The 15,644-nt window shown below is 46.4% G+C and overlaps 1 protein-coding gene across 1 annotated transcript in view; it reads left to right on the top strand.

Annotated features, from left to right (window-relative positions):
• RCC1L (RCC1 like) overlaps nucleotides 1-15,644 on the top strand; it is a gene marked incomplete at its 5' end in the record, with an annotated part of 40,132 nt that overhangs the window by 9,676 nt on the left and 14,812 nt on the right. The window contains 8 exons of the mRNA XM_079720156.1: nucleotides 1,147-1,276; nucleotides 5,553-5,681; nucleotides 6,533-6,599; nucleotides 7,128-7,179; nucleotides 8,875-8,959; nucleotides 11,479-11,660; nucleotides 14,542-14,629; nucleotides 15,468-15,641. Coding sequence (XP_079576282.1) covers nucleotides 1,147-1,276; nucleotides 5,553-5,681; nucleotides 6,533-6,599; nucleotides 7,128-7,179; nucleotides 8,875-8,959; nucleotides 11,479-11,660; nucleotides 14,542-14,629; nucleotides 15,468-15,641 — 907 coding nt within the window. The remainder of the gene's footprint in view (nucleotides 1-1,146; nucleotides 1,277-5,552; nucleotides 5,682-6,532; nucleotides 6,600-7,127; nucleotides 7,180-8,874; nucleotides 8,960-11,478; nucleotides 11,661-14,541; nucleotides 14,630-15,467; nucleotides 15,642-15,644) is intronic.

The following is a 15,644-nucleotide window of genomic DNA, read 5'->3' as shown; positions in this document are numbered from 1 at the left end:
TCATCAGGGTGACCATGTAATTTGTCATCATTTGCTTGAGAGTGAACCTTGGGACATCAGGTGTAAACCAGGACTGCCTCAGGACACTCTGGGTATTATGGAAAGGGGATTGACCCTAAAACCAGGCTGCCTTTGGTTTGCTTCCAGCCCCACTGAAGCCTCAGTTTCCTCATCTGATCAGTGAATGTGGGGATTGATAACAGTGTGGGTAAAACACCCAGCAAACACACTGGCCCTGTTGATGCGTTATATTCACGGTAGCTGTAATACTAATTCTTCTTCATGGCAGTGGTGGTTTGAGAGTATAACAGTGTAGCATAAGGGTTAAGAACATGCACTCTGCAATCAGACAGCTTCCACTTACTAGCTGTGAGACTGTATTAGGCAAGCTACTTAATCTTCTAGGAGCCTTGATTTCCTTATCTACCAAATACTACTTCTACCACCACCAATAATAATAAATACTTCATATAGTTCTTACATTAAGTCAGGTACTGTTTAAGTTTTTTTAAAAAAATATTTATTTATTTATCTATTTGGCTGCACTGGGTCTCAGTTGTGGCATGCGGGATCTTCACTGCACTGTGTGGGATCTTTGTTGCGGCATGTGGGATCTAGTTCTCTGACCAGGGCTCGAACCCGGGCCCTCTGCATTGGGAACACTGAGTCTTAGCCACTGGATCACCAGGGAAGTCCCTACTTTAAGGGTTTTAACTATGTTAACTCATTTAATCCTCACAGCTACCCAATAAGAGAGACACTGTTATTATCTCTGTTTTAAATAGAGGGAAACAGACACAGAAGTTAAGCAGTCTATCTCAGGTCACACAGCTGGTAAGGGAAGGGTCTACCAGTTGTAAACCCTGCGGTCTTGCCAAGACTCAAAATAAGGTAGTCTTCAACTTAACTACTCTGTGAGACTGTGTCTTGGCGAATGGGGATGATTTGATACTTAGACCATTGGGTGATTGTGAAGATTAAACGAGATAGTACATATCAAGCCCTTAACACATAGTAAACGTCCAATAAATGTTAGTTGCTATAGTAATAGTGTGTGTTCTTGGAATGGATAAGCAACCTGTCATTTATTGCTGGGAAAACTTGATGTCACAAATCAGTCAATGCTTTATGGGAATTTTTTTTCAGATTTCATCTGTTGCCTGTGGTTATGGATTCACATTGCTGTCCTCTAAAACCAAGGATGTTACGAAAGTTTGGGGTATGGGGCTCAACAAAGATTCTCAGCTTGGATTTCACAGGAGCCGGAAAGATAAAAGTGAGCGTTCTTACCTTGGTTTCTCTCTGCTGTGATTGGTCTGAAAAAGCACCCTTTGATTTTTTTTTTTAATGTATTTATTTTATTTATTTATTTTTGGCTGCGTTGGGTCTTCATTGTTGTGTGCGGGCTTTCTCTAGTTGCGGTGAGTGGGGGCTACTTTTCGTTGTGTTGCGATGGCTTCTCATTGCAGTGGCTTCTCATGTTGCAGAGCACGGGCTCTAGGTGCCCGGGCTTCAGGAGTTGTGGCTTGCGGGCTCTGGAGTGCAGGCTCAGTAGCTGTGGCGCACGGGCTTAGTTGCTCCACGGCGTGTGGGATCTTCCCGAACCAGGGCTTGAACCCACGTCCCCTGCATTGGCAGGCGGATTCTTAACCACTGTGCCCCCAGGGAAGCCCCAGCCTTTGATTTTTAAGAATATGATTTCATAAACCAAACCATAACAACAGAATAGATGGAGTCTTTAAAGGGATGTTGTTTGAAACCATCTAGATGGGGTTATTTTTTAGCTTGTTTGGTAGTAACATTGAACCTTTAGGCAAAGGGGCATTTGCTGGTAAGTAAAGGTGTTCTCTTTTTTTAAACTTATTTTATTTATTTATTTATTTGGTTGTGCCGGGTCTTAGTTGCGGCAGGTCGGCTCCTTAGTTGAGGGTTGAGGGCTCCTTGTGGCATGTGAACTCTTTTAGTTGCAGCATGCATGTGGGATCTAGTTCCCTGACCAGGGATCGAACCTGGGCCCCTGCATTGGGAGCGTGGAGTTAACCACTGTGCCACCAGGGAAGTCCCAGTAAAGGTGTTCTTTTTTGGCCCCAAAGAGATGACCTTTCTTTCCTAGCTTGGAGATCACTTGAAATATTCTACAGTGCCTCGAATATGGTCTAGGGAAAAAATTCAGTGACATTTTTAAGATGGAGATTTGATTCCAAATATTTGAAACTTGAATTGTAAAAATGTTAGAAATGATTTATAATGACATTTTAAAAAGTAGATGCTAGCCATCAATATAAGTACGATAAGAAACATTTTTTAAAATAAAGGGGAAATTACCCAGAAATGTACTGGACAAGACTTTTCCCCCCCCATTTTTTCCTGTTCCCCATTCATATGCAAATATGTTAAAAATATAATTGATTACCACATATGTTTTGTTTTCTGCCTTTTTTCACTTAATTTTATATCAGTATCGTTTTATAAATTAGTATTGAAGTCTTTGTTTGCTGTGTAAGACGTCACATTACATTTTTTTATACCTTTTATTATATACAGAAATGGGCAGAAAAGTATAAGGCATCCCATGTACTGCCATCAGCTCCAGCAATCATCAACTCATGCCAGTCATGTTTTATTCATTTCCCCCACTGTCCCCTTCAACAAATTTGAAGCAAATCCTAACATTATTGATTTTTTCTTAAATATTTCAGTACATATCTAAAAAAATTAAGGACTATAAAAAAACAAACACAACATCATTATCACACCTAAAAATAACAAAATAATCTTTTTATTTTTTTTTTAAAGATTTTTTTGACGTGGACCATTTTTTTCTTTTTTTATATAAATTTATGTATTTATTTTTGGCTGCGTTGGGTCTTTGTTGCTGCGCATGGGCTTTCTCTAGTTGTGGCGAGCGGGGACTACTCTTCGTTACGGTGTGAGGGCTTCTCATTGTGGTGGCTTCTCTTGTTGTGGAGCACGGGCTCTAGGCGCGCGGGCTCAGTAGTTGTGGCGCACGGGCTTAGTTGCTCTGCAGCATGTGGGATCTTCCTGGACCAGGGCTTGAACCCGTGTCCCCTGCATTGGCAGGCTGATTCTTAACCACTGTGCCACCAGGGAAGTCCCAATATAATCTTTTAATATCAGATATCCAGTGTTTATTTTATTTTATTTTATTTTTAACTTTTTTCTTTTTTTGGCTGTGCTGCGCGGCTTGCAGGATCTCAGTTACCCAACCAGGGATTGAACCTGGGCTACAGCACTGAAAGTGCCAAATCCTAACCACTAGACTACCAGGGAACTCCCCTCCAGTGTTATAAATTGCTAGTTGTCTCATGAATGTCATTAGGTTTTTATTTTATTTTAAAAAATTTATTCGAATCAAGGTCCAGATAAGGTCTGGACATTGCAATTGGTTGATAAGACTTTTTTAAAAAAATTTATTTATTTTATTATTTAATTTAATTTATTTATTGTTTCTGGCTGCATTGGGTCTTCATCGCTGCACACGGGCTTTTCTCTGGTTGCGGCGAGTGGAGGCTACTCTTCATTGCGGTGTGTGGGCTTCTCATTGTGGTGACTTCTCTTGTTGTGGACTACGGGCTCTAGGCACACGGGCTTCAGCAGTTGTGGCTCGCGGGCTCCAGAGCGCAGGCTCAGTAGTTGTGGTGCACGGGCTTAGTTGCTCTGCGGCATGTGGGATCTTCCCGGACCAGGGCTTGAAACTGTGTCCCCTGCATTGGCAGGCAGATTCTTAACCACTGCGCAACCAGGGGAGCCCTGGTTGATAAGACTTTTAAAAGACTTTTGAGTTTGTGTCAGTCTTTTTCTCCTTGATATTTATTTATTGAAGAAATCATGTTGATTATCCTGTAGAAGTTTCCAGTCTGGAGTTTGCTGAATGCATCCCTGTGGTGCTGTTTAACATGATCCTCTGTCCTCTGTATTTCCTGTCAATTGGTAGTTGGATGTGGAGCCAGATTCCATTCATTCATTCATTCATTCATTCATTTATTTATTTATTCATTCATTCATTCAAAAAAGGAGCTGTAACACTTCAGATTCCCTTTAAATTTATGTATTTACTGCTTCCCAGGCCCTTAGGGGGTCAGTGAAGATAGTAATAGGAGATGTAACGTTTTAGTATTTTAAAGTACTGTATTTTTGCAGTTAATAAGGCTCTATACACTAACAGCATTGTTCAGCGTCTTTGGTTTTGCTTAGAATTACATCATCTTATTGTGATAAATTTGTTATTTCATGCTGATCAGAAGCTCTGTTTGAAAATTATATCAGTCACTAAAAATACTAACAGGCAACTATAATAATAAGGCCATATATTTGGTAGACAGAATGTTTTCATTTTCATTTTTTTAATTTTTAAATTTTTTGGCTGCGCCATGCGGTGTGAGGGATCTTAGTTCCCCAACCAGGGGTCGAACCTGCGCCCCCTGCAGTGGAAGCACGGAGTCTTAACCACTGGAACGCCAGGGAAGTCCCCAGGACAGAATGTTTTTAAACATGAGGTTCATAGGAGAAAAGAGAGGGGTCATTAGTGGGGAGTGGGTTGAGAACCAGTGTATTTGCAGTTCTTCTCGTTAACTCCAGCCTCCATTATAAATATTCCAAAGCTCATCGTTTAAAACCTACCATAGGAATTTCCTATATAGACCATTCTGGCTTCTCCAGTAGGATTATGAAGAGCAATAATGTTCTTCTTTAGAGTGCCTTCTAAAACACTTCCCCCTTTCTTGCTTATTTAAATATTAAAATTTTCTTTTTTTTTTTTTTTTTTTTGCGGTACGTGGGCCTCTCACTGTTGTGGCCTCTCCCGTAGCGGAGCACAGGCTCCGGACGCGCAGGCCCAGCGACCATGGCTCACGGGCCCAGCCGCTCCGCGGCATGTGGGATCCTCCCGGACCGGGGCACGAACCCGCGTCCCCTGCATCGGCAGGCAGACTCTCAACCACTGCGCCACCAGGGAAGCCCTAAAATTTTCTTTTTTAAATAGATAACATACTTGCATACCTCAGAATCCTAAAGACGCAGTTGAATATATGGAGAAGAGTCTGCTTTCCACCTCTGTCCTCCCAGCCACACAGTTTTTCTCCCTGAAGACAACCTGTGTCAACAGTTTCCAGAATATCCTTCTAGAGAGATTTTATATATATGCAAGCACATGCATCTATGTATTCTTTTCACTTCCTTTTAATCTAAGTGGTATCATACCGTATATGCTGTTCTTCACTTTACTAGAAATTCTAGTGGGTATTGCAGGAAGAAAATGCTTTTCCTTTCCTTAAAAATCCAGAAGGTGACACTTTCCTGGTGGTCCAGTGGTTGCGACTCTGCCCTTCCACTGCAGGGGCTGTGAAAAAAAAAATCCAGAAGGTGTTAAATGACGTGGGAAGAGATTTCTTTAATAAGTATGCTTTTCAATAACCTAGCATGTGATGGAGGTCAAGGGCTGGGAGTGGGGCTGGAGTTCTTGTCTTAGCTCTGTCACTAGTGTAGTCTCTCAGGCAGTGTAATGTATGTGCACCTTGTCCTTTTCGTTTCAGCGAGGGGATATGAGTATGTTTTGGAGCCCTCACCCGTCCCACTGCCACTGGACAGACCTCAGGAGACGCGGGTGCTGCAAGTCTCCTGCGGCAGAGCCCATTCTCTCGTTCTGACAGACAGCGAAGGAGGTGATGGGAGAGTGGGGACCGCTTTTCCGCTGTTGGGCCTGAAGCGGCTCGTTCAGTTGAGCCACATCTAGTTAGTGAAGCTGTTGGCATTTCCCAAGCAAGTCAGTAGGATGGTTTCAGGAGAGCCGTGTTGGGCAGCCCTTGCTAAGTCTTTCGTGTTCTCTGCCCTCTGTGGTTCTTGGAAAATCTGAGGTATTTATAAGTGTGACGGCGCACAGCGGGCAGCCTTATTTTGGCCCCCTGCTCCTTAGCCATGGAGCCACCAAGCCGACCATGTGTGTAGACGGCTTTTTCCCTTGTACTGAAAGCAGCCTGTTTGCTCACACTGCTTCCAGGTGGGGGGCTTCCACGGTCCAGGCTCCTGGCTCACCCTGGCTCTCTCCACAAGAGCGGTTGTTTCCAGGGGAAGGTCAACTTGACTGACGTTTTCAAATTTCATTTTTTTTGGCTAAGTGTGCTTTGTAGGAAAAGGCGAAGGTGGTGTTAGGAACTCTTTCAAGAGGGGGCTGGGCATTGAGGGCAGCCTAGGGACAGGTGCAGGGAATGGGGCTGCTGAGGCCTGTCACGGAGTGTGCTCGCCTCACACTGTGCAATTCCTGAGAAGCGCAACCAGGGCCCGGGCGGGGAGACGGAAGGCACGGCAACAGTGGCCCAGGCCTTCGCGGCCAGCCTGGACCCCAGCACACCTGTGGGGGGTGCCTGCAGAGGCTGGGAATGTTGGAGAAGGAGGCCAAAGGGCAGCTAGGGTGAGTGGTCGGACTAGGACCACTTTTGAGACCCCCTTCCAGTCCTGACATTTGAGGATTCCATGAACCTTTAGAGCTGATTTAACTGGCGGTGTTATCCTTTAGTCTTCAGCATGGGGAACAATTCTTACGGGCAGTGTGGAAGAAAAGTGGTCGAAAATGAAGTTTACAGGTGAGTTCCCGAAAGGACTACCCCTTCCTCAAATTGTGTCAAGCATTAAACACCCCCTGAGTGATTATGATGTGATAGACCCACAGAGCAGTAAAACTCAAGGTTCCTCATGCTGGAGAGGGGCAGTGAGAACTCACTGGAAGGCTGTGGAGAGTAGCTTTCCGGTGCAGGTGGGAGGGAGGGCGTGTGAGCATTGACTGTGATGCGTGGAACTTCTTTGATTTTGTTTGTTATTTTCACCAAATTGATCAACTTAAAATTCCTCTAGTCTTTAAAAAAATTTCCCTCTAGTTCTTCACATTATGCTGGTAGGTCTAAACGCCAGTCAGAAATCTGCAGCATATTAAAATCACCAAAGGATTTTGTTTCATTTTCCTTTCACGCCCAGACCTACCTCTTGCTTATATTTGACCTAACGTTGCTATGTGTGTGGGGAGGCTGCTAGTTGGGGTGACGGGAGGGGCCAGAATCGCACAGTGCTTACCATGACCATATCTTTTGTTCTCCCCAAATCGCTCCTGGCCGTAGCGAAAGCCACAAAGTCCATAGGATGCAGGACTTCGATGGACAGGTGGTCCAGGTAAGAGACGTGGGCTGGGAACCACTGATCCCGCCCTGGGGGGTGATTTTGAAAGGGTGAAAGTTGGGTGAGGTGATGGCAAATTGTTAGGGGGATTTTCTGAATTAATAAATTATTGTAGTAAATATTGCCTGCCTACTATAGGCCAGGATTTACGCTAGCTTGTGGGGATACAAAGTTTAGTAAAAATTGGGGAGGGCAGGTAACACTCTAGTGGGAGAGGCAGGTTATAAAAACTAGCTGTCTCAGACTATATTAAGGCTGTGTGTGTCCCAGGCTGCTTTATCTTGTACCCATGCTTGGGTACAGTGCCTGGCATATGGTAGATACTTAAATGCTTAAATATGTAAATGAGTGTCTACCGAAAGCACTTCTGAAAGCACCAGAAGGAGAATAGTTACGTCTACCAGGCGTGGACTGGAAGGAGAGACAGCGTCATGGAGGAGGTAGCCGAGGAACAGACCAGCTGGGCCGGGGCGGGCGGTAGGAAAGGTTTTATGGCAGAAGGAGCAGCCTGAAGGCTCGATGGTGCCGAGAGCAGGCAGTGTGGCTGGAGTGTGCATGCCGTCCTGCGGTGGGGCGGGGTGGAGCCGGCTGCAAGACAGGTTGAGAGGGGACGATGCAGGGTCTTGTACGCCTCATTAAGGAGCTTAGACTTCGTCCTGTTGGTGGTCAGGGGCTGCCAAAGTTTCTGAGCAGGGTGAGTAACAGCCAAGTCACGATCTGTTTAAGAAGATAACTTTGGCCATGGCATAAAGTTGAGGGAGGAGGTGAAGTCCACATGGGAAACTGGGGAGAAGGGACAGGTGAGGAGACGTAAGGAGAATTGACCAGATTTGAGGCTTGATTAGATGGGCAGGGAGGGAGCTAGAAGGAGCCAAGTGCGACTCCACAGGCAGATGGGTGGCGCTGAGGTTCTTGGCCCTGGGTGGCAGAGTCCCGGAGCGGGGGAGGTGAGGAGGTGGAGAGGGAATTTGTTTTCAAGGTGGCAGTGGAGTGGAGTGTGCATCTTGCCCAGGCTTCAGAGCCACCTTGATGCGAGTTCAAGTCCCTGCTTGTCCACATGTTAACTGGGTGACTTGGGGCAAGTTACCGAACTTCTCTGAGATTCGGTTCCTTACTGGGTTGCCTTGGTCATTGACTTAGCACAGTGCCTGGCATAAGGAATGTTTGCTAAATGGTGCTTTTCATTAGGCAGTTAGCAAAGTAGGTCTGGGACTCAGCAGAGTGGTTGAGACTGGAGATGACCGCATGGCGGTTGCAGCAGAAGCCGTGGGGGTGGGTACCATCTCCCAGGAAGCATGCAGAGCGAGGAGGGCAGAGGGCAGACCTCAGAGGAGGATTCCAGCCCTGTAGGGTCCGAAGTGGAGACTGACAAAGACAGGACACTGTTGTGGGGTGTGGGAGAGAGGCTTATGGAGGAGGGAGTCTGGTGGGGGAGCTCCCGGCTTCGCTCCTTAGGACACCTGGCGCTGTTCTTTTTTTTTAGCAAGAGCAGTTTCAGGGGAGTAGGAGACACAAGCTGGGCTGCACTGGAATGAGAGTCAGATGCAGAGCAGAGCAGGACAGTCTACCGGCCCAGCCCCCTTGGCACTCAGGAGCGGTGGGGAGTGGTGCCCGGCTTTGGGCACTTGGACCAGGACACCGGCTTCTAAGGATTCCTTCTCACCAACCTCACCTCTGTTTGTGTGATAGGTCGCCTGCGGTCAGGACCATAGTCTGTTCCTGACGGATAAAGGAGAAGTGTATTCTTGTGGATGGGGCGCGGATGGGCAAACAGGTAGCGTCCCTTCCACCCCCGCCCCCCTCCCTGTGGGATGGTGCAGCTGCCTTCATCTGACTCTTCCCTCTCCTGTCACTTCCTGGGAAAGCCGTTCTGTTGTGTCCCCTCCCATCCCCCTCACCCCTGGCTCCCCGGATTGGAGAGTCCCGCAACAGGTCTGAGTCTTTTAAGAGACAAATGCCACCTAAAGGGAGCTCGATTTTAACTCATTTGAGAAGAATGTGATTAAGGGAGGGAGGAATGAGGGATAAGCTTTATCATCCTTGTATATTTTATTTTTCTGTGTTTGATATTTGTCTGAAGGGAGGACCTTAAATTTAAGATTTAAATCTTGTGTAAATCCTCTATAACCCTGCTACCTCATCACATCATCTTTGTTCCTTGACTCATGTTTTCTCCCAAGTCCTTGTTCATATGTGAACATCTTTTATGGTAATCATAGCAGAGGTGTGATTTTATATGCTTGTTTTATCATTAAATTTACATGAAACATTTTTCCATGTTGGTATAATTTTCAGTTGCAGTTTTTAACATTTGTATGGTACAGCATCAAACTAATGTACCATAAGGTGAGTTAATCATTTTATCAGGTGATTACTCATTACCCTGTTGTCAGGAGGCTTACTTTTTGGGGGGTGCAGTAGCCATTGGAGATAGGACATTTGTCATGTATAGACATCTAGCTTTTCCTTTCATTTGGAGTGTTGCCCTAGATAAATTCCCAGGAGTGGGTCAAAGGATTAGAATATTTTTATTGTTTTCAGAATGTGTTGTTAAATTGCTTTCCGAAAGTTTTACTAGTTTATATTGCCATCAGCAATGTATAGATGTATCAATTTAATCATAACCTCTCTAGCAGTGAGTATTGTCAATTTAAGTGTCCTAATTTAATTACAATGCCAGTTTTTGAAATGTGCCTTTTTTTAATCTATAAAGTGGAAGCTTCTTTTTATTTTCTAAAATCTTGGTGTGGGTAACTTTTAAAAATCAGCTTTTCATGAAAAGAATGAAATTGTTGATACATTTTGACAGCATAGACCAAGGAATATGGTGAAAAGTGAAAGTCTCACTTGCTGGAGATAACTGTGGTTAACAGTTTCCTGGTGCCATTCCAGAAGCTCCACTGTCCCATGGCCTCACTGCCCTTGCTTGCCAGGCTCTGAGTCCAGCCCCACGAGCCCCCTGCAGCCCATTCTGAAGCCTGTCCTCCTCTGTGCTGCCACCGTGCCTTTGCACATGCTGTTCCCGTAGCCTAGAATGCTCTTTTGTGCTCTCCTTTTCATCCTGTAGGCCTCAGCTTGAGGTTGTCTCTTCAATGAAGGCTCCCCCGACCATTCTGTCTAAAGCAGTTTCTATCTCAGCATCCTATTTCTTTCATAACCCTTCAACATTTTGAATTACTTTTTAAAAATCTTTTTCATTATATATGGAGTACATAATAACAGGCTTTTGACTGTTGCTGAGGGGTGCTGCCAGTCTGACACTGCTTTGGGCCCCTTTGAGAAAGCCTGGTACAAGCATGAGTCTGTGGTTCAGGGTTCTACCTTGGTCTGCTGCCCAGGGGTTACTCTCCATTGCAGTGCTGATGGTGACATTTGTCCTCCAGGCAAGCCCCGTCTTTTCCTCTGGTCACTGTGTACCACACCAGTTTGACAGTTTTGATTTGTTGTAGTTGGGGGATGGTGTGGGGTGGGAGGCTGAGGTGGGATGGGCTCTTAGAGATTTCTTTTTTGTTCTAGCAAGCCCAGCAGTGCATTAGGAATTGCTTGTTGTAACTTTGGTTTCCCAGTGCATATGGAAGTTATGTTTACACTACACTGTAGTCTATTAAGTGTGCAATAGCATTATGTCTAAAAAAATGTACGTATCTTAATTAAAAAATACTGCCCCCTAAGTGCCAACCATCATTTGACAATATAGGGTTGCCACAAACCTTCAATTTGTAAAAAATGGAGTATCTATGAAGTGCAATAGAACGAGGTATGCCTGCATGTAATATACAAGGTCTGATAGGTTCATTGTGTGTTGGTGTTTCATCCTGAAAAGGTATGTAACTTGAATCAGACTTAGAAAATATCAAGGGTTTTATTTATTTGTTTGTTTGTTTATTTATTGAAATTCTATTTATTTATTTTGGCTGTGCCGGGTCTTAGTTGCGGCACGAGGGATCTTCGTTGCTGCACACAGGATCTTTTAGTTGTGGCATGTGGCATCTTAGTTCCCTGACCAGGGATCGAACCCCAGCTCCCTGCATTGGGAGCGCAGAGTCTTAACCACTGGGACACCAGGGAAGTCCCATCAAGGGTTTTAAAAGTAAACAATTACTATGATGGTTTTTCGTCTTCTGAGAGAACATGGAGAAGGAAGTTGTACAGCATGCAGAATAACAGATTAGGATTTTGAGCTGATGTTTGCAAAGTGCTTAAAACTGTGTTTGACACATAGTAGGTCAATGCAAGTGTTTGTTAAAAGAATAAACAATTAAAAGTAAGTAACACAGTTTTCCATTGTTCCAGGTCTGGGTCACTACAATATCACCAGCGTGCCCACCAAGCTGGCTGGAGACCTTGCCGGAGTGAACGTTGTCCAGGTGGCCACCTACGGGGACTGCTGCCTGGCTGTGTCAGTCGATGGCAGCCTCTTCGGGTGGGGGAACTCCGAGTACCTGCAGCTGGCCTCTGTCACGGACTCCACACAGGTACGACCCCACGAGGTCCTCTGCAGCCTGGGGCTGGGGGTTTGGAGATAGAGTGTTAAGGATGTTTAGAGGAGATCCTTCACGAAGGGGTGATGTATAGAGTGCCGTGTAGGCCTCACCTGTGCTACGGCTGCCTCTTCAAGGGGCCGAGTTTTTGGCAGTCTCATTGGAGCCTGGAAAGAAAGCTTAGATGCAAAAGCCATCATTATCAATACTTCGATGAGATAGTCCTGGTTTAGAGCAGTAGTTTAGGTATGTCTGTGTGCCCTGTCTTGTTCTGAAAGGGATGTGAGGCTGTTTACATAAGGTCCTGTGATGTCACAGTCGGCCTCTTGTTGCCGTCTAGTGTGTGTACCCCCAAATATACAGATCTGAGGTGTGCACCTTGATGAAGACACCTGTGTGGCCCCTAGATCATGCAGTAGGGCATTGGCAGTCCTGCTGGTGGCCTCTCCCTGTCACACCGTCAGTACAGTACAGTAGGGTTTTAAACGTTTTATTAAGGAAAATTCCAAACGTGAGCAAAAGGTAGACCTCACTGCATAATTAATCTCTGTGTATCCATCATCCATGTTCAACAATTACCAACTAATGGCCCGTTCAAAAAAATAGGTAGTTTACTGTTTTAAATTGTGTGACTTAGTGGTTTTTAGTATATTCTCAAGGTTATGCAACTGTCCCCACTAATTCCAGAACATTTTCATTCACCCTCCCCACCCTGCTCTCCAAAAAGCCCCATACACCTAATGGCCAATCTCGTTGCGTCTGTAATTCCATCTGCTTCTCTGTCCTGCATTATTCTGAAGCAAATCCTAGACATCATATCCCTAAATCAGCATGTATCTCTAAGTGATAAGGACTTAATATCATCAAACTTCTGACAACATACAGAAGGGTTTTAAATATATATTAATAGATAAAGAGATATGCACAAATGGATAAAGATCAGCTAATTGGATGAAAAAATTCATTCTCTGTGGTCTGACACAGTAGCTAGAAGTGGCTGCAGATTTGTCTCTGAGCTCTCTAGTAGCCAAAACAGAGACGAAAACGTGGTCATTGAAATGATTCATTGTTTCCATAAGATAAACAGCAAATAAAATGTTTAGAAGAGGGACTGGGCTTCCGGATAGCAAGGCCTGAGATCAGTGTCTCCCACGGCCTTCCTATGAGGGCAGATCTAGGGTCATGTCATCATTATCTGTGCTGCATGACAGAGGACCCCAACACGTAGCGGCTTAAAACAACACACATTTATCGTCTCACCATTTCTGTGGGTCAGGAACCTAGGGGTGGCTTAGCTGGGTCTCTGGCTCTGAGTCTCTCAAAGGCTGGTATCACCTTGGGGTTCACCTTGGGAAGGCCCTGCCTCCGGGCCCGTTCTGGTTGTTGACAGCAGGGTGTAGGTTCTCGTGGACTGTTGGCCCTGGGGCCCCAGGTCCTCGCTGGCGCTTGGCCAGCTCACAGTGGTTGTCCAAGTCTTCCTCGGCTCCTTACCATGCAGGCTCCTCCAAGTGGTGGCTCACAGCGTGGCTTCGGCCGAATGAGCCAATAAGAGGGCGAGAGAGCGTGTCAGTGAGACAGAAGCCAGTGCTTCATAAGTTCATCTTGGCAATGCCTTCCGCTCACGTTTGCTGGAATTCTGTTCTTTAGAAGCAAGTCCCTAGGCCTAACTCCCACACACAAGGGCGCAGATTAGCCATGGTGTGACTAGCACAGACGGGTCATTTGTTTTGGAAGCAGCCCACCGCATCCATGATTCTTTACGTGGTCCGAGCCTCATCCTGTCAGTGACAACAGTGGTGCGTTTCCAGTGGCTCTTTGCTGGAGCGTTTCTCAGCCTTTGCCGAGGGCCCTGTGCCAGAGCCCAGTTGGGTAGAGAAGCTGTGAGAGCCAGGCAGCAGACGCCAGGCCAGGCCAGCAGCCTCACATCATCTCGGATCAGTAAGCCCCTTTATTCCTTTGGAGTCATCTTAGGGATTGTTACCCTCCAGCTGTCTCCATTTGCAAGCGACTCTGAAAAGATTCATGGCTGTCACGGAAGCACTTAAAATCTGTCTTGCAAAGTTATTCCTCAGTAGGGGTGCCAAGACCAAATCCTGCTGGACAGCTTAGTTGGCCACACTTCGTTCTCCCAACCCCTGAGCCTCCCATCTGTCACTCTGAGCAGAAGTGCCACTTGGCCGTCTCTAGGCACTGCAAGTTCAGTACATCCTGGAGTGAATTCATGCTCAGCCCGACATCCTGGCCCTTCTCCCTTGTTACCACGTCCACTCACGTTCCCCTCTAGAAATCACGTCCCTCTCCCACTTGGAACCCTTACTGCCTCCCTGTTGTGCTTAGGATAGAGACCAAACCCTTGCTGTGATCAACAACGCCCTGTGTGATCTGGTTTCCCTTCTGCCCAGATACTCCCCCTTGTCCCCCCGCTTCAGCCACTCTGACCTCGTGTAAGCTCCCGAACGGGCCACACTCACCTTGCCCCCTTTGCACGTCCATCTCGCCACCTTGGGATTTCCTTCTCTTCTCCCCTGGCCCGCCTACTCCTGATTGCTCTTCCCCGCACAGCAGATCAGGTCCCTGACACTCACGCCAGGGACCCCTGTACTCTTCTTCATTGCGTTCAGCACAGAGTCATCCTGTGTTAGTTTTGGCTGACATCTGCCTCCCGCCCTGGACTGCAGTCTGAGAGCGGGGCTGCTTCTCCTGCTGCCTGTCGTCTTCCCAGCATGCAGTTAGAAGCTTATCATGTGTACGATTTAAGGAGATACATGGGGAGGGAATGAATGAACGGGGACTTACCTACTCTGCACATGAAACAGCATTTCCAAGTTCTCGCTGCTTTGTCTTCCTAACAGTGTGGACCCTTCCTTTGATTCAGGTGAACGTTCCCCGGTGCTTGCCCTTCTCGGGAGTCGGGCGGGTGAAGCAGGCTGCGAGTGGGGGAACAGGCTGCGCTGTATTAAACGGTGAGACCCTCTTGCAGGCAGTTTGTTGGGAAGCTGTGGGTGGGTTGGGTGAGGAAGGGTTGGTGTCCGCTGGATTCAGGCTGTGGTTTTCAGTGCGGGGAGCACAGTTGTGGGAAGATCTAGTTAGTTCAGTTAATAGAGGGTGAGGGTGACATTCTTGACAGAAGGATAACAGCCATGATTTATAGGTCGACGAACAGCCAGCATAGAGCTGAGTAACTATCGCAAATCTCTGGAGTGGAGGATGAACTTCTGCTCCCTCTCCTGAAGCGTGGGCCAAAGCCCCCAGGCCTGCCTTCTCCGGAAAGGCCGTGCCAAGAGCTGCGGGCACACAGGAGAAGAGCCTTAGGGTTCAGGTAGTGGGATCCAGGCCCCTGGGGTTACACGTCTGGCACCACTGATGAGCAGTGAGCTTGTTATGAGCTGAGAATCGTTACGAACTTTAGAATCTAGCCAGAAGTTGTGTGTGTACTTGGCTTGGTCTTCTGATCCGTGTGAGACGTAGCGCTGTTAGGAAAAGCTGCCCTTCTAAGGCTCTCCTGTGTTCACGTGGGGTTTGTGGCTGATTTATGGAGTGGCTCCATCCAGCACACTCAAGATGTAGGACATTTGTATTGTGAGATTGGTTAGCTGGCTAGACATACTCCACAAGCAAGAATTTGAAAGAGGAGAAAAGAAACATTATTTTAAATATCAATGTGTTCTTGCCAAGCAAGAAGAGGGGAAAAAAAAAAAGTCCATGTGGATATAATGCATCTTGGTGGTGTGGTTCGAATTTCTTGCGAGGGAGGGCTGCACTTGGTTTGACTTCCTGACCGTTGTTTTTACTGTAATCCAGGAGAGGGACATGTTTTCGTCTGGGGCTATGGAATTCTTGGGAAAGGACCAAACCTCATGGAAACTGCCCTTCCAGAAATGATTCCACCCACTCTGTTTGGCTTGACGGAGTTCAACCCAGGAGTCCAGGTTTCCCGCATTCGCTGTGGACTCAGCCACTTCGCCGCCCTCACCAGTA

The sequence above is a fragment of the Hyperoodon ampullatus genome (assembly GCF_949752795.1).
Source record: "Hyperoodon ampullatus genome assembly, chromosome: 14".
Classification (NCBI taxonomy): domain Eukaryota; kingdom Metazoa; phylum Chordata; class Mammalia; order Artiodactyla; family Ziphiidae; genus Hyperoodon; species Hyperoodon ampullatus.
Note: the sequence above shows the minus strand (reverse complement) of the source record. Positions and strands in the feature narration are given on the sequence as shown.